The sequence below is a fragment of the Nerophis lumbriciformis genome, linkage group LG28, assembly GCF_033978685.3.
Source record: "Nerophis lumbriciformis linkage group LG28, RoL_Nlum_v2.1, whole genome shotgun sequence".
NCBI classification, from domain to species: domain Eukaryota; kingdom Metazoa; phylum Chordata; class Actinopteri; order Syngnathiformes; family Syngnathidae; genus Nerophis; species Nerophis lumbriciformis.
This window is the reverse complement of record NC_084575.2, coordinates 20,992,242-21,015,083: the sequence shown is the minus strand read 5'-3', so window position 1 is coordinate 21,015,083 and position 22,842 is coordinate 20,992,242. Positions and strand designations below refer to the sequence as shown.

The 22,842-nt window shown below is 40.7% G+C and overlaps 1 protein-coding gene across 6 annotated transcripts in view; it reads left to right on the top strand.

Annotated features, from left to right (window-relative positions):
- The window catches only part of zmynd8 (zinc finger, MYND-type containing 8), a 63,002-nt gene extending 40,552 nt beyond the window's left edge, over positions 1-22,450 (top strand). For all 6 annotated transcript variants that reach the window (XM_061923847.2, XM_061923846.2, XM_061923845.2 and 3 more), the window contains 7 exons: positions 1,149-1,655; positions 1,722-2,198; positions 2,276-2,439; positions 8,954-9,034; positions 9,110-9,188; positions 20,505-20,744; positions 20,827-22,450. In XM_061923847.2, coding sequence (XP_061779831.2) covers positions 1,149-1,655; positions 1,722-2,198; positions 2,276-2,439; positions 8,954-9,034; positions 9,110-9,188; positions 20,505-20,744; positions 20,827-21,005 — 1,727 coding nt within the window. In that variant the 3' untranslated portion in view covers positions 21,006-22,450. The remainder of the gene's footprint in view (positions 1-1,148; positions 1,656-1,721; positions 2,199-2,275; positions 2,440-8,953; positions 9,035-9,109; positions 9,189-20,504; positions 20,745-20,826) is intronic.
- Positions 22,451-22,842: the final 392 nt, after the last annotated feature.

Here is a 22,842-nt window from a genome sequence, read left to right as displayed (position 1 = left end):
ACAATGTCCCGACAAAGAATGGTGGCTCACACTCAATTTAAATAAGCCTTAATCACAAACAGAAAACAGGTGAAGGGAAGTGCTTGAAGGCATGTGAAAAGCAGTTATGAAAAAACACCAACACAACAGGAAGTGCCAACAAAATAAGAGCGCAGGACAGGAACAAGCACTAAACACAGAAGAACACTAACAAAACCCAACATAACCAGCCGTGACAATATGTGCTTCAATATAGAGATATATTACATGTACAATGATGTCTACATTATATTTAAAATCAGAAAACACTTACATAGGGAATTTTCTGAGTAAGTATTGAATGTTAAATTTAAAATTAAAACATTTGGTAACACTTAGTAAGTACACACTATTAAGCATTAATAAAGCATGAGTAAATACTGAATTCATAACTTGTAAAGCATATTTACGACAAATTCTCCTTAGTATGCAGTTTATAAACAACTATAAATGATTTACTCATGAGTGTATTAGGCTCATCTATAAAACTATTAATGGTTGCATTCTTATATTTTATACATGATTGATTCAGCATTCATACAATATAATTAGGAATTGTCAATATTTGACCATTTAGAAAGTGTATGTAAATAAGACATTTAGTTATCTCTCTAGGCATTTATACACACACTTACACATACAGTATTCAGATATATTATAATGGTCATATGTATAACATTGTTTATAAACTGCATTATGAATCTGCTTTATAAATCATGAATTTAGTATAATGCTTTATTAATACTTAATAGTGTCCACTTATTGTAAAGTGTTACCGAATGTTGTTTTAATTTTAATTTCAACATTCAATTGTTCTAACAGTTTTTTGATGTGTTGACTTCAACATTTTGTATGGTCCTGATGTTTTATTTTCGGAAATAAAACGGACTGCTTCTTTTTAAGTCTGTAAAAAACAATAAATTACTTTGTAAAGCAATTTTCTTCTTTGTCAATTATGATGTCATTAATTTTAAAGGAAAATTCCTCAAGTTGAGGGCTTTTCTTAGCATTTTTTTAGGTGTGAATAAAAAATGTACTAATTGCACATTCTAATTAACTGACAGCACTAAATGTTACACAACATCTCGTTTTATTACTCCTGATTGGTGGCTCTCCCTTTTGCTTTTCAGGCATCAACGAAATCTCTGCTGATGTGTACAAAGGTGTAGAACCCAGTGACTCTGACGACTCTGATAAATCAGAATTGAGCGACAGTGAGTATGCCAGTGATGAGGGGCAAAAGGTCAAAGACCCCAAAGATCCTTCGCCAGCTGAAGAACTCCAAAAGGAGACTATGGACAAAGACCAACCATCTCCAGGCCATGTGGACAAACCCGATGTTTCTATCGTATCGGACTCTGCAGCAGCGGATGCTAGTGCGACACCATTAGAAGTTCAGACTGAAGACAAAGTAAGCACAGAGAAAGATAGTCCAGAGAAGACCAAATCTCCTGCAACGTCGCCTGTGTCTCGGGAGAAGAGTCAGGTGCAAGAAGAGGTGAAGCAACGTGTGCCTTTGGAGGATTCCGATTCAGAGAGGGAGCTGGTCATTGACCTCGGGGAGGAACAAGGGACTAAGAATAAGAGAAGACGCAGGAAAGACACCGTTAAAGAGTCATCTGCCAGTAAACCAGAAGGTGAGCGGTCTTTATTGGTGAGATGTCAAAAATGCACATAACAAATCTATTGTATTTCTTCTGAAGGTAAATCCCTGACTCCCACGACACTCCCATCTCAAAACAGCACAACCCCTTCCACACCCTCCAGTGTTTCCTCGCAGTCCCCCATGGCCATTCCAGTCACCATGATCTCCTTCACTCCAGCAAATATTAGCCTTGCCACTGTCTCCAGTGCCCCTGCAACCCCACCCTCTTCTTCCTCTTCCTCCTCATTATCCACCGCCCCGACATTGAAAAAACAGCGCCCTCTGCTGCCAAGAGAGACTGCTGCGCCTGCGGCGCAGAATCCCAATGCAGTGTGGAATTCCACTGTCAAGCTCCAGAGCCCCTCGCAGAAGTTGACCGCGCGTCAGCAACAGAGCCAGCAGCCTGTAGCGCCCCCACAAATTCAAGCGTCGTCGCCCAGACAAGGCCAGACTCAAGCGTCCGACAACGGCTTAGTGTCTTCGTCTTCAGCCTCTTCACAAAGCACACGTTATCAGACCAGACAGGCAATTAAAGGTACATAACATCCTAAATTGAATACGGCCCAAATCAAATTGATTGTTACAAATGCAACATTTTCTTATTCCCGACAGCTGTCCATGTGAAGGACACATCATTGACTACAACAGCAGTCACCCTGGTGTCAAGTAGTGCCGCCTTAGCAACATCATCTTCATCGACATCGGTCGAAAGCGAGCAATATATCTCGACAGCCTCAGCAGATGTAGCAGCGGATATTGCCAAGTACACAAACAAAGTAAGCAATATTACAGGGTTTCGGCGGGGCATTAAAAAGCATTAAGTCATTACATGGATTTTGGGAAAATTAAAGCCTTAAATGGCATTAAAAAACATTAAATGCAATGTCCAGAGGCATTCAAAAATGTAATACAATTGTAGGACTTGCCCGATTACACATGCCTTCAAGCACTTTTCCCCTCACCTGTTTTCTGTTGGTGATTAAGACCATTTAAGTTGAGTGTGAGCCACCATTCTTGGTCGAGACTTTGTTTGGAATTGATATTCTTCATGTGGACGCTGTTTCCTCCTGTCGTGAGTTTTGTTTTATTATGATAGATGCTAAGGGTTCACTTAGCTGCTGTGCAACAATTTTTTCGAGGATTTTCAAGATAAAGGGAAGGTGAGACACTGGCCAGTACTTTACCATGAGGTCAGAATCGAGGTTAGGTCTTTTGAACAGAGGGTGAATAACCGCTGTTTTGAATGCTAGGGAAACAGTACCAGAGGAAAGTGATAAGTTAATAATATTAATCACTGACGGTTCTTATAATACAAACAGCTCCTTGATAAGTTTCACAGGAAGTGGGTCAAGTAAACATATTGTCTGTTTTTCCCCATTTACTAGTCGCAGGAGTTCTTGTAATGTTATTTCTTCAAAAAGAGAGAGATTATTTTGGAGCTCAATATCCGTCATACATTCATTCGTATCTGCGTTAATAAAACCCAATTGGAGCTGGGACGCGCTATCTTTAATCTTCTTTCTAATTAGTTCAATTTTCTTAGTAAAGAATTGCATAAAGTCATCAGCCGAGTGGGTGGAGCTGCTGGGAGAAGTCTCTTTTTGGGATAGCGACACTACTGTATTAAACAAATATTTAGGATCGTTTTTATTGAGGCGGATGAGATTTGAGTTGTAATTAGTTTTAGCTGTGGTAAGAGCGTATTTATAAATTATTAAACTAAGGAAAACCTCAAGTTTAGTCGCACGCCATTTGTGTTCCAGTTTTTTACATGATAGTTTAGGAGATATGTTTCTTCTGTGAAACAAGGGTTATGCCTTTTAGGGGCCTTTTTAAGCTTTAGCGGTGCTAAATTATCATTGCTGTTGTGCAGGACTTTGTTAAAGTTGTAATTGAGGTTACTGATGGAGCCCACATCATTTGGAAATAGTGCCAATACTGAGGCAAATAGGCCAGCAAGAGTCGTATCATTAATGTGGCGGCTGCTAAAGCATTGCTTATTAGTAGTTAGTTGACAATGAGTCAGAACTTCGAATTTTATGAGGTAGAGTACTTTAGTGTACGGCGGGAGTACCTTAACTTTAGAGATGGTGACACCCTTGACAAGGACTAGATCTATCGTATTACCGTTGCTATTCGTGGGTTCATTTATTGTTTGTGTAAGACCACATCTATCAACTATAGTCTGGAGCGCCATACACGGAGGGTCTGACGGGGTATTCATATGGATATTAAAATCCCCCATTAAAATTATATTATCTGCGTGCGTCAATAGATCAGCAACAAACTCTGAAAATTCGCTCATAAAGTCTTAATAAGGCCCAGGGGGGACGATAGATAAGAGCCAGATGGAGAGGTAGCGGTGTGACAGACCTCATAGTAAGCATTTCAAATGATTTTTTAGGTTAGGGCTCAGGTTAAGGTTTTCATTGGATATTAGTGCAACCCCTCCACCCCTTTTAAGGGAACGGGCAATATGTGTACTCATATACTTAGGAGGAGATGCTTTGTTAAGTAGAAACATTTCATCTTTTTTAGCCAAGTCTCACTGAGACCAATGACGTTAAAATTGTTGTCTCTCATGACCTCATTAACTAATGGCGCTTTGGGAGGCAATGATCAGATGTTCAAAAATCCCATATTATTGGTAGTGGGCTGTTTTGAGGCATTTTCGTTAATGGTATTCGTAGTACTGATATTAATAATGTTACGTCTATTTCTTGTGGTGCGCCTTAAATAATTTTGATCACATCTAGGAATTGATATGGCGGTGATCTTGAGAGTATTTGCTTGGTGCTGCGGTAGATTTAACGCTTAATATTTTGCCACCTATGTAGAATGCATGTCTAACTCTGGCACAGTCCCTACAGCAAAAACATTATGTGAGTCATGTATTGGCCCGGAGGTGGGGCACGATGGCGAGCGCCTGGTGGCCGGGCCTGACCCCATGGGGCCCGGCCGGGCACAGCCCGAAGAGGCAACGTGGGTCCCCCCTCCAATGGGCTCACCACCCATAGCAGGGGTCATAGAGGTCGGGTGCGATGTGAGCTGGGCGACAGCCGAAGGCAGGGCACTTGGCGGTCCGATCCTCGGCTACAGAAGCTAGCTCTTGGGACGTGGAACGTCACCTCGCTGGGGGGGAAGGAGCCTGAGCTAGTGCGCGAAGTGGAGAAGTTCCGGCTAGATATAGTCGGACTCACTTCGACGCACAGCAAGGGCTCTGGAACCAGTTCTCTCGAGAGGGGCTGGACTCTCTTCCACTCTGGCGTTGCCGGCAGTGAGAGGCGACGGGCTGGGGTGGAAATTCTTGTTTCCCCCCGGCTCAGAGCCTGTACGTTGGAGTTCAACCCGGTGGACGAGAGGGTAGCTTCCCTCCGCCTTCGGGTGGGGGAACGGGTCCTGACTGTGGTTTGCGCTTACGCGCCAAACCGCAGCTCAGAGTACCCACCCTTTTTGGATTCACTCGAGGGAGTACTTGAGAGTGCTCCCCCGGGTGATTCCCTCGTGCTACTGGGGGACTTCAATGCTCATGTTGGCAACGACAGTGAAACCTGGAGAGGCGTGATTGGGAAGAATGGCTGCCCGGATCTGAACCCGAGCGGTGTTTTGTTATTGGACTTTTGTGCCCGTCACAGATTGTCCATAACGAACACCATGTTCAAGCATAAGGGTGTCCATATGTGCACTTGGCACCAGGACACCCTAGGCCGCAGTTCCATGATCGACTTTGTAGTTGTGTCATCGGATTTGCGGCCTCATGTTTTGGACACTCGGGTGAAGAGAGGGGCGGAGCTTTCTACCGATCACCACCTGGTGGTGAGTTGGCTGCGATGGTGGGGGAGGATGCCGGACAGACCTGGCAGGCCCAAACGCATTGTGAGGGTTTGCTGGGAACGTCTGGCAGAGTCTCCTGTCAGAGAGAGTTTCAATTCCCACCTCCGGAAGAACTTTGAACATGTCACGAGGGAGGTGCTGGACATTGAGTCCGAATGGACTATGTTCCGCGCCTCTATTGTCGAGGCGGCTGATTGGAGCTGTGGCCGCAAGGTAGTTGGTGCTTGTTGTGGCGGTAATCCTAGAACCCTTTGGTGGACACCGGCGGTGAGGGATGCCGTCAAGCTGAAGAAGGAGTCCTATCGGGTTCTTTTGGCTCATAGGACTCCTGAGGCAGCGGACAGGTACCGACAGGCCAAGCGGTGTGCGGCTTCAGCGGTCGCAGAGGCAAAAACTCGGACATGGGAGGAGTTCGGGGAAGCCATGGAAAACGACTTCCGGACGGCTTCGAAGCAATTCTGGACCACCATCCGCCGCCTCAGGAAGGGGAAGCAGTGCACTATCAACACCGTGTATGGCGGGGATGGTGTTCTGCTGACCTCGACTGCGGATGTTGTGGATCGGTGGAGGGAATACTTCGAAGACCTCCTCAATCCCACCAACACATCTTCTTATGAGGAAGCAGTGCCTGGGGAGTCTGTGGTGGGCTCTCCTATTTCTGGGGCTGAGGTTGCTGAGGTAGTTAAAAAGCTCCTCGGTGGCAAGGCCCCAGGGGTAGATGAGACCCGCCCGGAGTTCCTTAAGGCTCTGGATGCTGTGGGGCTGTCTTGGTTGACAAGACTCTGCAGCATCGCGTGGACATCGGGGGCGGTACCTCTGGATTGGCAGACCGGGGTGGTGGTTCCTCTCTTTAAGAAGGGGAACCGGAGGGTGTGCTCTAACTATCGTGGGATCACACTCCTCAGCCTTCCTGGTAAGGTCTATTCAGGTGTACTGGAGAGGAGGCTACGCCGGATAGTCGAACCTCGGATTCAGGAGGAACAGTGTGGTTTTCGTCCTGGTCGTGGAACTGTGGACCAGCTCTATACTCTCGGCAGGGTCCTTGAGGGTGCATGGGAGTTTGCCCAACCAGTCTACATATGTTTTGTGGACTTGGAGAAGGCATTCGACCGTGTCCCTCGGGAAGTCCTGTGGGGAGTGCTCGGAGAGTATGGGGTATCAGACTGTCTGATTGTGGCAGTCCGCTCCCTGTATGCTCAGTGCCAGAGCTTGGTCCGCATTGCCGGCAGTAAGTCGGACACGTTTCCAGTGAGGGTTGGACTCCGCCAAGGCTGCCCTTTGTCACCGATTCTGTTCATAACTTTTATGGACATAATTTCTAGGCGCAGTCAAGGTGTTGAGGGGATCTGGTTTGGTGGCTGCAGGATTAGGTCTCTGCTTTTTGCAGATGATGTGGTCCTGATGGCTTCATCTGGCCAGGATCTTCAGCTCTCACTGGATCGGTTCGCAGCCGAGTGTGAAGCGACTGGGATGAGAATCAGCACCTCCAAGTCCGAGTCCATGGTTCTCGCCCGGAAAAGGGTGGAGTGCCATCTTCGGGTTGGGGAGGAGATCTTGCCCCAAGTGGAGGAGTTCAAGTACCTCGGAGTCTTGTTCACGAGTGAGGGAAGAGTGGATCGTGAGATCGACAGGCGGATCGGTGCGGCGTCTTCAGTAATGCGGACGCTGTATCGATCCGTTGTGGTGAAGAAGGAGCTGAGCCGGAAAGGCAAAGCTCTCAATTTACCGGTCGATCTACGTTCCCATCCTCACCTATGGTCATGAGCTTTGGGTTATGACCGAAAGGACAAGATCACGGGTACAAGCGGCCGAAATGAGTTTCCTCCGCCGGGTGGCGGGGCTCTCCCTTAGAGATAGGGTGAGAAGCTCTGCCATCCGGGGGGAGCTCAAAGTAAAGCCGCTGCTCCTCCACATCGAGAGGAGCCAGATGAGGTGGTTCGGGCATCTGGTCAGGATGCCACCCGAACGCCTCCCTAGGGAGGTGTTTAGGGCACGTCCGACCGGTAGGAGGCCGCGGGGAAGACCCAGGACACGTTGGGAAGACTATGTCTCCCGGCTCGCCTGGGAACGCCTCGGGGTCCCACAGGAAGAGCTGGACGAAGTGGCTGGGGAGAGGGAAGTCTGGGCTTCCCTGCTTAGGCTGCTGCCCCCGCGACCCGACCTCGGATAAGCGGAAGAAGATGGATGGATGGATGGATGGATGTATTATTCTATGAGTAATGCTATGTGTCCAGGAAATTTCCAACCTGGCGCTGGTTAGTTCTGGCTTAACTGACTCCTCACCCGGGCTGACAGGCACTGTAATTGCCTGTGTCTGAGCTTGCTCTAGTTTAGTCAAGTGTGACTCAACCAGTAATCTGCGTTTCTAGATAGTGATGGCACCTTTTTGGTTAGGGTGAAGACCGTCCCTCCTCAGCAAGCCCAGTTTGTCCCAGAAAGTGGGCCAATTATCAATTAACGTTAATCCCTGTTCTCTACAAATACTAGCCAGCCACTTGATAAGCGAGACTACATCTGCTATACCTCTCATAATTGCCTCTCGCAGGTAGGGGGCCCGAGACAACTACTCGATGCCAAGACATCTTTCTAGCAAGATTACAAGTCCTTGCTATGTTCCTCTTTGTAATCTCTGACTGTCTCATCCAAGTGTGATTGGAGCCGAAGTGTACAACTATGTTCTTGTAACTAGTGGTGCGATTAGCCTGTCGTACGTGTTTACTAGGACTGTTGCAAGTAATTTCCCTAACATTAGGTTCATTGTCGGGTGCTCGAGCCCCTGGAATACACTTAATTATGGCTGGTTTACTAAACTGTTTTTCTGGGTGATACGAGTGCCCTATGGCTAAGGTGTGGTGTCCGGCAGACTCGGGTGTAGGACTAGCTTAAGGGCTAAATCTATTATGCGTCTCAACCGGTTCATTCATTGGATTGGGACTAGCTTAGCTTTGCTATCTTAGCAACTACCAAGCTGAAAGTGAGGCGGTGAAACAGAGAATGGATGCCTTGTAAATTTGATAAGACTACTAAATGTGTCGGCGAAGGATTTAAAGAAATGTGTAAAACAATTAGAAGCACACAGATAGAAAAATAGCACTTAGCTTTAAAATGCAGCAGCAGGCACAAGTAACAGCAGCGGGGCAACCAGACTCTGTTGTTTCTTTCACCGAGTCGAGTGCTAGCTGCCTTCGCCGCACAGTAGCTTCGGACCGGCACTAGTTTCGCTAGCTTAGCAGTTAGTGAGTTGAAAGTGCGGCAGTGAAACAGAGAGTGGGTGCTTTCTAAGTTTGATAAGACTACTAAATATGTTGGAGAAGGAATAAACAAAATTGTAAAACACACAGATAGAAAGAAAGCACTTAGCTTTTTGAGCGGCGAAACAGCGGCAATGAAACAGCGGCGGCGAGCAGCAAGAGCAAGAAGACTTCCGGACGAGTGATTTTGTTTTGTCTTTTCCAGATAATGGATGCAATCAAAGGTACAGTGACTGAAATCTACAGTGACCTTTCAAAGAGCTCTTCAGGAAACACTCTGACTGAGGTAGGTGTTTGCACAATCTTGCACAGTTTGTTTGAGTACATGCATTTGCTTAGTCAAATCTATTCTTGTTTTCAGATGAGACGACTGAGAATTGAAATTGAAAAATTACAGTGGCTACATCAGCAGGAGTTGGCAGAGATGAAGCACAATCTTGGTATGCATTTTATGAATCAGCACCAACATTGACAGATTCATGAGGTTTAATGTTCTTCACTGATCTCCACTATTGATACAACGGTACTTGATGCAACATTTTAAAGGAGCAGCTACTTCATTCAAATGCACCTTGCTGGAGACAGTGTCTCACTTTTGCAGGCAACTCGTGTTAGGTGGGGAAAAACTCGAAAACTCGCAGGCACAGAATGTCTATATGTGACTGAAGTATTGGTCCAGACTGGGAAAATTAAATTTACCTATAAAGTTCCATTTATCCATCCATTTTTCACGGCTTGTTCCTTTCAGTGCTGAAGGTGGGCTGGAGCCTATTCCAGCCGCACTCGGGCGGAAGGCAGGGTACACCCTGGACAAGTCGCTACCTCATCGCAGGGCCAACACCAATAGACAGCCATTAACACAAAGTTAATCGGAATCACATGTTTTGTTTGTGTTTCTTTGATTGAACTCTATAGACATATAGCATGCAGTAAGTACAAAAAAAAACTACTGACATTTTTATTCAAATTATTTTTGAGTTTGTTGATAAAAACGTTTTTTTCCAGAGATGACCATTAAACTTATTTTTGTTTTGGTACACATTATTTTAAACTACCTCAAATTTAAACTGCACTTTCATGAATTTTCATTAAATATAAAATATTTGAGTTTTAAAAATGTCCATAATTTGGGTCACTGCTTACCATTTGCCAGACTAATGTAATGTATAAATGTAATCAAGGAATAACATGCAATTTACCATTTGAAAGTGTTTAGTAACTGTTGACTTGAAAGAAAAGTCTTACAGTATTCAATGTAAACGAGTTCAATGTAAACAAGTTTGATACCCCTGGTTTAAAAGGATACATTTAAAAAAAAATTACACACATACCTAAGGTCTGGTATCGGCGGTATCGATATTTCAGTATTAACCCGCACATCACTCCCGTCGATGTCACGGTGAAGACAGGGTTCGTACACCTTTTCCATGGCCAAATTCAAGCACTTTTTAAGGACTTTCAAGATCAATTTTCCAGTTTTTCCAGTACCCTTCAAAAGGCGAAAACCAGTGTGAATCAATTCATAGCCTTGTTGTTTGAGGTCACTAAATGCTGTCTGTAGGAAAAATACGGAAAATCTGCTAAAACCTAAGCCTAACATTGAACCAGCAGTTATCATTAATTGAATGGGGAAAGTGAAGCAGTGTTTCTGTAGACTATTCAATGTCATTGGTGTTTGCGAACATGTCTCCATTGGTGTGGTTTTTCAAATTTCTTGTTCTTTTTCTTACTTACAGCACTCAATGACATTGAACGGCGCGGATTGATTCACACCGTATTTGTGCTTGTAAACTACATAATGTGATATGAATACACGCACCCTCAAAATGTCAATTTCACTCATTTATTAACAAAACTGTTCCACATTAATATAAGGATAATAAATTAAAGGAAAATATTTTGTTTGTTTCACAACACCTCAGTCACCTTTCATTAAGCATATCTAGCCTTATAACTGTTGCTATGATAAAAAATCGATTTTTAGTTGAGGGAAGTTCTTAACATTATAATTTATCATTGACAAACGCTCTCTTTTTTCCTTTCACAGCTCGTAATAACTGTCTGTAATTAACATGTAATTTAGCGCTGATCTCACAGTTTAGGTCTAGCATGTACCAAAAGGTTAGAAAACATAACTTTAGCTAACGTTAGTTAACTCGTAGGGCTAGTAATCTCTCCGGCTTACCTTTCATATGACTCCTATTGCGAAAAGCTGGATTTCATACTGTGCAGCAGGCTACACATGGACTTGATCCACATTTTATCCAAAGTTTGTATTTGTCATTTTCCATCCAATGTTCTTTAAAGCGACAACCTACCGGCATGATGGACCGATGCACCATTGTCCTCTTGACAACAACCTAATGTAAGGGCTTGTGCATAAGCCAACAGATCAAGCGTGTAGCTTTTATTTTTAAGGAAACCATTTTTTCCCCCCATTTTATAATTAGCCTATTGAGTCAGACTGCCTAGAAATATGATGAACATTTCCAAGCATTTACAAGCACTTCACCCAAAATTCAAGCATTTTTCAAACTTTGAAAAGGAGACTATTATATATGTCTCCGTTATCCATAGGTTTATCTATAACCCATAAAGTAGGCAGGCACGGAGCTATTTCTCAGCGTGTGTTTATTCCAGCCGGCACATTAATGCACTGACACACAACATCCGGATTCCCATCATGCATTGCTTCAAAACTACGGCAAGTGGTAATGTCCAAAAACATAACAGAGAAGAAGCAGAAGAACGAAGGAGAGACATGGCGACGACGAGTAAGAAGAAGTACGCTTGCAAGTTCCAAAATGATTGGAAAAAAATAATTTCAGTTCATCCAGGACAGCTCGAAGGGGAAGGGGTATGCTGCCCGCTAGTTTTGTAGATCAGACTTCTCCATTGAACACGGTGGCCGAACAGATATACTCATTCATTAACTGATTATATATATATATATATATATATATATATATATATATATATATATATATATATATATATATATATAAAATTAATACTTAAGAATATATACACCAACCTCCCCCACCCCCCATCTCCCGAATTCGGAGGTCTCAAGGTTGGCAAGTATGTTGAAAACAAAACATTAAAATTAGGGATGTCCGATAATGGCTTTTTTGCCGATATCCGATATTCCGATATTGTCCAACTCTTAATTACCGATATCAACCGATACCGATATATACAGTCGTGGTATGGTGAAGATAAGGTCCTTTTTTTTAAAATTATAAAATAAGATAAATAAATTGAAAACATTTTCTTGAATTAAAAAAAAGACAGTAAAACAATATAAAAACAGTTACATAGAAACTAGTAATTAATAAAAATGAGTAAAATTAACTGTTAAAGGTTAGTACTATTAGTGGACCAGCAGCACGCACAATCATGTGTGCTTACGGACTGTATCCCTTGCAGACTGTATTGATATACCGTATTTTCAGCACTATAAGCCGCCCCGGGTTATTAGCCGCACCTTCAATGAATGGCATATTTCAAAACTTTGTCCACCTATAAGCCGCCCCGGACTATAAGCTGCGCCTACGCTGCGCTAAAGGGAATGTCAAAAAAACAGTCAGATAGGTCAGTCAAACTTTAATAATATATTAAAAACCAGCGTTCTAACAACTCTGTCCCAAAATGTAAGCAAATGTGCAATCACAAACATAGTAAAATTCAAAATAGTGCAGAGCAATAGCAACATAATGTTGCTCGAACGTTAATGTCACAACACACAAAATAAACATAGCGCTCACTTTCTGAAGTTATTCTTCATTCGTAAATCCTTCGAATTCTTCGTCTTCGGTGTCCGAATTGAAAAGTTGGGCAAATGTGGGATCCAAAATGGCCGGTTCCGTCTTGTCGAAGTCATCGGAGTCAGTGTCGCTGTTGTCCAGCAGTTCTGTGAATCCTGCCTTCCGGAAAGCTCGGACCACAGTTGTGACCGAAATATCTGCCCAGGCATTTACGATCCACTGGCAGATGTTGGCGTATGTCGTGCGCTGTCTCCCTGTCTTAGTGAAGGTGATGTTGGCGTCGTCTGGCGCTGCCTCCCTGTCTTAGTGAAGGTGTGTTCGCCTTCTGTCATCCACTGTTCCCACGCAGTTAGCAGTCTAGCTTCGAATGCCCTGTTGACACCAATATCTAGCGGCTGGAGGTCTTTTGTCAATCCACCCGGAATGACGGCGAGTATTGAATTAAGCGCGTAAGCGTGTCTCTTAATGTGATGTTATGAGCTAGCAAATATAACAACTACACTACCCAGCATGCAACGATAGTGACGCGCATGCGCGGTAGCCCTGAGAAGCGTTGTATGCTGGGAGTTAGAATGTGGTTATGAGCACGCTGTGAGTAAACGTTGAGAACTCAGTTAACACGCCTCGTCTGCATTATTTATAATTAGACAGACAACACACTTAATAGGTGCCATTTTGGGGTCTTTACATAAACACACAAATGGAAATGAAACGTCACATATCCCAGCATGCACCGCGCGCTTCTTCTACGGGGAAAAAAGATGGCGGCTGTTTACCGTAGTTACGAGACCGAAACTTTATGAAAATGAATCTTAATATTTATCCATATATAAAGCGCACCGGGTTAAAAGGCGCACTGTCAGCTTTTGAGAAAATTTGTGGTTTTTAGGTGCGGCTAATAGTGCGGAAAATACGGTATATTGATATATAATGTAGGAACCAGAATATTAATAACAGAAAGAAACAACCCTTTTGTGTGAATGAGTGTGAATGAGGAGGAGGGAGGTTTTTTGGGTTGGTGCACTAATTGTAAGTGTATCTTGTGTTTTTTATGTTGATTTAATAAAAAAAATAAAATAAAAATAAAAAAACAACCCGATACTGTTAATAAAAAAAAAACTATACCGATAATTTCCGATATTACATTTTAAAGCATTTATCGGCCGATAATATCGGCTGGCCGATATTACCGGACATCTCTAATTAAAATCCAAGCATTTTCAAGGTTTTCAAGCACCCGTACAAACCCTGAAACGAGTTTAATACCCCTGGTTTAAATTAATATTTGTTTTAAATTTTACACACACACCTAATATCTGGTATCGGCGATGTCGATATTGCAGTATTATACCGCACATCACTACCGACGATGTCACGGTGAAGACTTATGTCTCCTATTTATAAACGTGTAAAACAATAAAAAATGAAGGGTACCTGGTAATGTTACCTTTTCCCAGCCTCCAACATCTATCGGGGAACAAAACAGGACAAGACATTGTTAGCTCTTGTTAGCCAAAAGGCTACAATCCTCGTCACACGCAAAACACTCGACAAAATAAAGTGCACGAGTTAACAAAACATTTCAAAAAGTGGAAAATATGACTCATGTAAGCTCAACGAATGTTATGAAGTGAACCGAAATGACATTTATATTTGCAAAACAATATTTTACGAACTATATTGGGAAAGCCTGTAGGAAATTCACCTACCACAGGGACGCCAGCAGCGGACTGACGTCACTGACGTTCATGTGCGCAGTCGCAATAGTCATGAGCCCACTAGGGGGTGCTATTGTCCTTCATAATACATCTGCAAAACATGGACCTGGTTTAATTATATACAGTTTAGTATAATTAGAAAACAATACATTTCAATGAGAAATAAAGACTAAGTACTGGAACGTGGAATTACCGACCCTACTACAGTCATCAGTTAGAATAATACATCATGTTGGATATAGAGAACATTCCACATACTAATTCCATTATCTTCATTATTATTGCAGATGATACAAATGTATATTGTTCAGGAGAAGACTTGAAGGAAGTGTTGAGGATAATAGAGCTTGAGTTGATTCAGCTAAAAAAATGGTTTGATATTAATAAGTTATCATTAAATGATAAGAAAACTAAATGTATGGTGTTTAGTGGTGCAAGGACAAATTGTGAAGCTAAATTAAAATTAAATCAAGTGAAAATTGATAGAGTATATGAAACTAAATTCTTGGGAATAATAATTGATCATAAATTATGCTGGAAACCGCATATTGAATATATAAAGAGAAAAATATCCACTGCTATTCTTTATAAAGTAAGACATGCTGAATGAGAAATGCCTGCATATGTTATATTATTCTTTTATTCGTCCATAATTAACATATTGTGTTGAAGTTTGGGGAAATGTTTATAAAACAAACATAGACCCAATAATTAAACTTCAAAAAAGGGTCATTAGAATAAAACACAAAGCGTGCTACTATGAAACGACCAATCCATTATTTATAAGTTCTAATGCAGTGGTTCTCAAATGGGGGTACGCGTACCCCTGGGGGTACTTGAAGGTATGCCAAGGGGTACGTGAGATTTTTTTTAAATATTCTAAAAATAGCAACAATTTAAAAATCCTTTATAAATATATTTATTGAATAATACTTCAACAAATTATGAATGTAAATTCATAAACTCAGTGAAGCACAAGCTTGGGTTTCTCACTAAAATGTCTGTCAAAAAGAACTGTGAAAAGAAATGCAATATTCAGTGTTGACAGCTAGATTTTTTGTGGACATGTTCCATAAATATTGATGTTAAAGATTTCTTTTTTGTGAAGAAATGTTTAGAATTAAGTTCATGAATCCAGATGGATCTCTATTACAATCCCCAAAGAGGGCACTTTAAGTTGATGATTACTTCTATGTGTAGAAATCTTTATTTATAATTGAATCACTTGTTTATTTTTCAACAAGTTTTTAGTTATTTTTATATCTTTTCTTCCAAATAGTTCAAGAAAGACCACTACAAATTAGCAATATTTTGCACTGTTATACAATTTAATAAATCAGAAACTGATGACATAGTGCTGTATTTTACTTCTTTATCTCTTTTTTTCAACCAAAAATGCTTTGCTCTGATTAGGGGGTACTTGAATTAAAAAAATGTTCACAGGGGGTACATCACTGAAAAAAGGTTGAGAACCACTGTTCTAATGTGTTAAAATTTTCAGATATTGTGTTTTTAAAAACAATGGAAATTATGTTTGGAGTAAAGAACAACAGCATTCCAGCTTGTATTCTTAGGTTATTTCAATTAAGAGGAGAAAACTATAATTTACGGGGATATTGATTTTTGAAATATGAAAAGTAAGAACGAATATAAAATACAAATGTATTTCAGTTTTAGGAGTTAAATGGTGGAACAAGCTCAGTGATAAGTTGAAGACATGTACTTCTTTGTTAAGGTTTGAGAAAACCTTGAAAGGTGAAATAATAGAAAATTATAAAATATAGTAACAATTACTTTCATTCCACTGATTTTTTTTAACGTTGATGTTCCAGGTAATCTAATTTTCAGTGAATGTACAGGATAGGCAAATATAAGCCTTGGCTTCAGCTTATTCCTTTTTCGGTCATTCTTTTTATTGTATTTTATTTTGTGTGTGTATGTGTATGATTGTTAAATATGTATAACCTGTACTGTTAAACTGATCACACAAAATGGTTGATTATATAACCGAAATAAACTTATTTCATTCATTCATTCATTTCATTATGCTGAAATTCCACGACAAAGTGAATTTGCAGCTAAAATGATGCACAAAGCAAACTACAATCTGCTACCCAAGAATATACAACAATTCATCTCAACAAAAGAGGATGGATATAATCTTAAGAGGAAAATGCAATTTAAAGCATTTGTACGCACGTACAACACTTAAGACCTTCATTATATATCAGTATGTGGAATTAAATTATGGAATGGATTAAACAAAGGAATCAAACAATGTACTAATACGATCCACTTCATTACATTTTTCAAACTTAAAGTGTTTACAAAGTACAAAGAAAAACCATGATAAACCCTCTATGTATTGCACTTGTATTTTAAATTGTTTATCATTATGTCATTTCAATATTGTTGTGTATTTTCAATCCTGTGTAATTTAATTGGGGTTGTTAGATGCACCATAAAAGGACTACAGATGGAAAATAGCATGGCGCTCTTCTTAATGTAACTGCACATTGTCCTTCAAATAAAAACATACAAAACAAACATTCTAAATGTATTTCATCCATCCATTCATTTTCTAGATAATCTTATTTATCTCACCATATGAAATATAACTTACTTCACTAATTGTTATTTATTTATTTATTTTTAATGTTATTACTAATGGAGTATATTGTTTGAGTTTGAGTTTATTTGGAACATGCATGCATACAACATGATGCATCACAATTTCCAGATTCTCTATTCAACATGTTCGAAAAGGAGTAGGAAGAAGCAGAGCTTATTTAATTCTACCCCTTTTATTTTACATAACAGTTGCTAAAACCTTTGTTCACTTCCTGTTCTCAATTTATTCACAATATACTCCATAATAAAAATGAATAAATAAATAATTGGTGAAGTAAGTTATATTTCATATGATGAGATGAGTAAGATTATTTTGAGAATGAATGAATGGATGAGATAAATTCAGAATGTTTATCATGGTTCTTCTTCTTTGTACTTTGTAAACACTTTAAGTTTGAAGAGTTTCTTGAAGTGGATCATATTAGTACATTGTTTGATTTCTTTGCTTAATGCATTCCATAATTTAATTCCACATACTGATATACTGAACGTCTTAAGTGTTGTACGTGTAAATGTTTTAAATAAAAAAATTCTCTAAGATTATAGTTCTCCTCTTTTGTTGAGAAGAATTGTTGTATATTCTTGGGTAGCAGATTGTAGTGTGTTTTTTGTACAATTTTAGCTGTTTGCAAATTCACTATAACATGGAATTTCAGTATTTTTGATTCAATAAATAAAGGGTTTGTATGTTCTCTATATCCAACATTATATATTATTCTAACTGATCTTTTTTGTCACACCGTTAATGAATGAAGTGTACTTTTGTAGTTATTTCCCCATATTACTGCACAATAACTCAGATATGCTAACACTAGCGAGCAGTAGAGAATATGAAGTGATTTTTGGTCAAGAACAGGGGTCGGCAACCCGCGGCTCTAGAGCCCCATGCAGCTCTTTAGCGCCGCCCTAGTGGCTCTCTGGAGCTTTTTCAGAAATGTATGAAAAATGGAAAAAGATGAGGACAAAAAAATCTATTTTTTGTTTTAATATGGTTTCTGTAGGAGGACAAACATGACACAAACCTCCCTAATTGTTATAAAGCACACTGTTTATATTAAACATGCTTCACTGATTCGAGTATTTGGCGAGCGCCGTTTTGTCCTACTAATTTTGGCGGTCCTTGAACTCACCGTAGTTTGTTTACAATTTGTATAACTTTCTCCGACTTTCTAGGACGTGTTTTATGCCACTTCTTTTTCTGTCTCATTTTGTCCACCAAACTTTTAAGGTTGTGCATGAAAGGTGAGTTTTGTTGATGTTATTGACTTGTGTGGAGTGCTAATCAGACATATTTGGTCACTGCATGACTGCAAGCTAATCGATGCTAACATGCTATTTAGGCTAGCTATATGTACATATTGCATCATAATGCCTCATTTGTAGCTATATTTGAGGTCATTTAGTTTCCTTTAAGTCCTCTTAATTCAATTTATATCCCATGACACACTATCTGTATGTAATATGGCTTTTAATTTTTTGCGGCTCCATACAGATTTTTTTTTGTATTTTTGGTCCAATATGGCTCTTTCAACATTTTGGGTTGCCGACCCCTGCTCTAGAACATGTTTTGCTTTATTCATTATTGACATGTTTCTTGCTACTTTATGATGTATATTTTTTACATGAGATTTCTAGTTAATTCTACAATCAATCATTATATCTAGAAATTTGGTTTCATTTACTCTTTCAATTTCTATTCCGTCTATTTGTGTTTCTCTTTCCCTTCTACTGCTACGGAATAGCATTATTTTAGTTTTACTGAGGTTTAGGGATAGTCTGTTTTAGTCAAACCATGTTTTCAATTTATTCATTTCTTCTGTTATTATTTGTATTATCTTCTGTGTGTTCTCCCCTAAACAAAACGCTGTTGCATCATACGGGAATAATACTAACTTTAAATCTTTTGTAACTTTACAAATGTCATTTATATAGATATTGAACAAATTGGGTCCTAGTATTGATCCCTGAGGTACAGTCGCGATGTTGTAAAGAACATAATGTCATGGCTGTCTTGAGTTTCCAATCATTTCTACAACTCTTTATTTTTTTTGTGACAGAGTGATTGGAGCACATACTTGTTGGTCACACAAAACATTCATGAAGTTTGGTTGTTTTATGAATTGATTATGGGTCTACTGAAAATGTGAGCAAATCTGCTGGGTCAAAAGTATACATACAGCAATGTTAATATTTGGTTACATGTCCCTTGGCAAGTTTCACTGCAACAAGGCGCTTTTGGTAGCCATCCACAAGCTTCTGGTTGAATTTTTGACCACTGCTCTTGACAAAATTGGTGCAGTTCAGCTAAATTTGTTGGTTTTCTGACATGGACTTGTTTCTTCAGCATTGTCCACATGTTTAAGTCAGGACTTTGGGAAGGCCATTCTAAAACCTTAATTCTACCCTGATTTAGCCATTTCTTTACCACTTTTGACGTGTGTTTGGGGTCATTGTCCTGTTGGAACACCCAACTGCGCCCAAGACCCAACCTCCGAGCTGATGATTTTAGGTTGTCCTGAAGAATTTGGAGGTAATCCTCCTTTTTCATTGTCCCATTTAAAGCACCAGTTTCATTTGGCAGCAAAACAGGCTCAGAGCATAATACTACTACCACCATGCTTGACGGTGGGAATGGTGTTCCTGGGATTAAAGGCCTCACTTTTTCTCCTCCAAACATATTGCTGGGTATTGTGGCCAAACAGCTACATTTTTGTTTCATCTGACCACAGAACTGGAATATTTTGTAGAGATGTCCGTTAATGGCTTTTTTGCCGATATCCGATATTGTCCAACTCTTAATTACCGATACCACACATTATTATGCCTAATTTTGTTGTGAGGCCCCGCTGGATGCATTAAACAATGTAACAAGGTTTTACAAAATAAATCAACTGAAGTTATGGAAAAAAATGCCAACATGGCACTGCCATATTTATTATTGAAGTCACAAAGTGCATTATTTTTTTAACATGCCTCAAAACAGCAGCTTGGAATTTGGGACATGCTCTCCCTGAGAGAGCATGAGGAGGTTGAGGTGGGCAGGGTTGAGGTGGGGGGGGGGGGGAGAGCGTCCTGGAAGAGTTAGTGCTGCAAGGCGTTCTGGGTATTTGTTCTGTTGTGTTTATGTTGTGTTACGGTGCGGATGTTCTCCCGAAATGTGTTTGTCATTCTTGTTTGGTGTGGGTTCACGGTGTGGCGCATATTTGTAACAGTGTTAAAGTTGTTTATACGGCCACCCTCAGTATGACATGTTTGGCTGTTGACCAAGTATGTTGGCATTCACTTGTGTGTGTGAAAAGCCGTAGATATTATGTGATTGGGCCGGCACGCAAAGGCAGTGCCTTTTAAGGTTTATCGGCGCTCTGTACTTCTCCCTACGTCCGTGTACACAGCGGCGTTTTAAAAAGTCATACATTTTACTTTTTGAAACAGATACTGATAATTTCCGATATTACATTTTAAAGCATTTATCAGCCGATAATATCGGCAGTCCGATATTATCGGACATCCCTAATATTTTGTTATTCTCCAAAAATAATCATACTTTTTTAACACAGCTCTTGTCAGCGATTGAGCCTGTGCAGCAAATATTCTGTGTAAAAAAAATAAAATAAAAAATGTCCATCTGTATTTTGTCCAGAGCTTACAATGGCTGAGATGAGGCAAAGTCTGGAGCAGGAAAGAGAGCGACTGGTGACGGAGGTGAAGAAGCAGATGGAGCTGGAGAAGCAACAAGCGGTGGATGAAACCAAGAAGAAACAATGGTGCGCAAACTGCCGAAAAGAGGCCATCTTCTACTGCTGCTGGAACACCAGCTACTGTGACTACCCCTGTCAGCAGGCCCACTGGCCAGAACACATGAAGTCCTGCACTCAGTCAGGTGAGCATGCAACAAGGACCTCTGTGATCAATAATTGCAAACTCATTCCCAATTTATCGTGTTTTTTTTTTTTTTTCCCCAGCCACAGCTCCACAGCAAGAACCCGAGGCTGAGTCGACGGCAGACCTGCCAGGCAAAATCGCGGTACAGGCGGCAAACGGTGGACCAAACAATCCGCGAGACACCCTGGCCTCTGCGCCGTCGGATAAAGACTGCGAGACGGAAAACAGCGGTGACAATGTCGCCGTCACTTTGTCTTAACCGTGATCAATATACAAACCCCGTTTCCATATAAGTTGGGAAATTGTGTTAGATGTAAATATAAACGGAATACAATGATTTGCAAATAATTTTCAACCCATATTCAATTAAATGCACTACAAAGACAAGATATTTGATGTTCAAACTCATAAACTTTTTTTTTTTTTGCAAATAATAACTTAGAATTTCATGGCTGTAACACGTGCCAAAGTAGTTGGGAAAGGGCATGTTCACCACTGTGTTACATGGCCTTTCCTTTTAACAACACTCAGTAAACGTTTGGGAACTGAGGAGACACATTTTTTAAGCTTCTCAGGTGGAATTATTTCCCATTCTTGCTTGATGTACAGCATTAAGTTGTTCAACAGTCCGGGGGTCTCCGTTGTGGTATTTTAGGCTTCATAATGCGCCACACATTTTCAATGGGAGACAGGTTTGGACTACAGACAGGCCAGTCTAGGACCTGCACTCTTTTACTATGAAGCCACGTTGATGTAACACGTGGCTTGGCATTGTCTTGCTGAAATAAGCAGGGGCGTCCATGGTAACGTTGCTTGGGTGGCAACATATGTTGCTCCAAAACCTGTATGTACCTTTCAGCATTAATGGCGCCTTCACAGATGTGTAAGTTACCCATGTCTTGGGCACTAATACACCCCCGTACCATCACAAATGCTGGCTTTTCAACTTTGCGTCTATAACAATCCGGATGGTTCTTTTCCTCTTTGGTCCGGAGGACACGACGTCCACAGTTTCCAAAAACAATTTGAAATGTGGACTTGTCAGACCACAGAACACTTTTCCACTTTGTATCAGTCCATCTTAGATGAGCTCAGGCCCAGCGAAGCCGACGGCGTTTCTGGGTGTTGTTGATCAACAGTTTTCGCCTTGCATAGGAGAGTTTTAACTTGCACTTACAGATGTAGCGACCAACTGTAGTTACTGACAGTGGGTTTCTGAAGTGTTCCTGAGCCCATGTGGTGATATCCTTTACACACCGATGTCACTTGTTGATGCAGTACAGCCTGAGGGATCGAAGGTCACGGGCTTAGCTGCTTACGTGCAGTGATTTCTCCAGATTCTCTGAACCTTTTGATGATATTACGGACCGTAGATGGTGAAATCCCTAAATTCCTTGCAATAGCTGGTTGAGAAAGGTTTTTCTTAAACTGTTAAACAATTTGCTCACGCATTTGTTGACAAAGTGGTGACCCTGGCCCCATCCTTGTCTGTGAATGACTGAGCATTTCATGGAATCTACTTTTATACACAATCATGGCACCCACCTGTTCCCAATTTGCCTGTTCACCTGCGGGATGTTCCAAATAAGTGTTTGGTGAGCATTCCTCAACTTTATCAGTATTTATTGCCACCTTTCCCAACTTCTTTGTCACGTGTTGCTGGCATCAAATTCTAAAGTTAATGATTATTTGCAAAAAAAAAAAATGTTTATCAGTTTGAACATCAATATGTTGTCTTTGTAGCATATTCAACTGAATATGGGTTGAAAATGATTTGCAAATCATTGTATTCCGTTTATATTTACATCTAACACAATTTCCCAACTCATGTGGAAACGGGGTTTGTACTTAATTTCTCTATATACCCTTTCAAAGCCTGTGTATCCAAACTATATTTATTGTTTGGCCTTTTTCCAACGATGGCTCCCTTTGCACAGCGTTATTTTTGCTTTTAAATGTGAATTAAGACTACCGAGAAAGAGGGGCCAGTTTAAAAAAAAAGTGCACTAAATGCAGTATCCATGCCCTCTGATTGGTTAGTAATCTGTGAGAGCATGCATGGCTGTCTTCAAAGTACACAAAGTGTAAAGGACAAC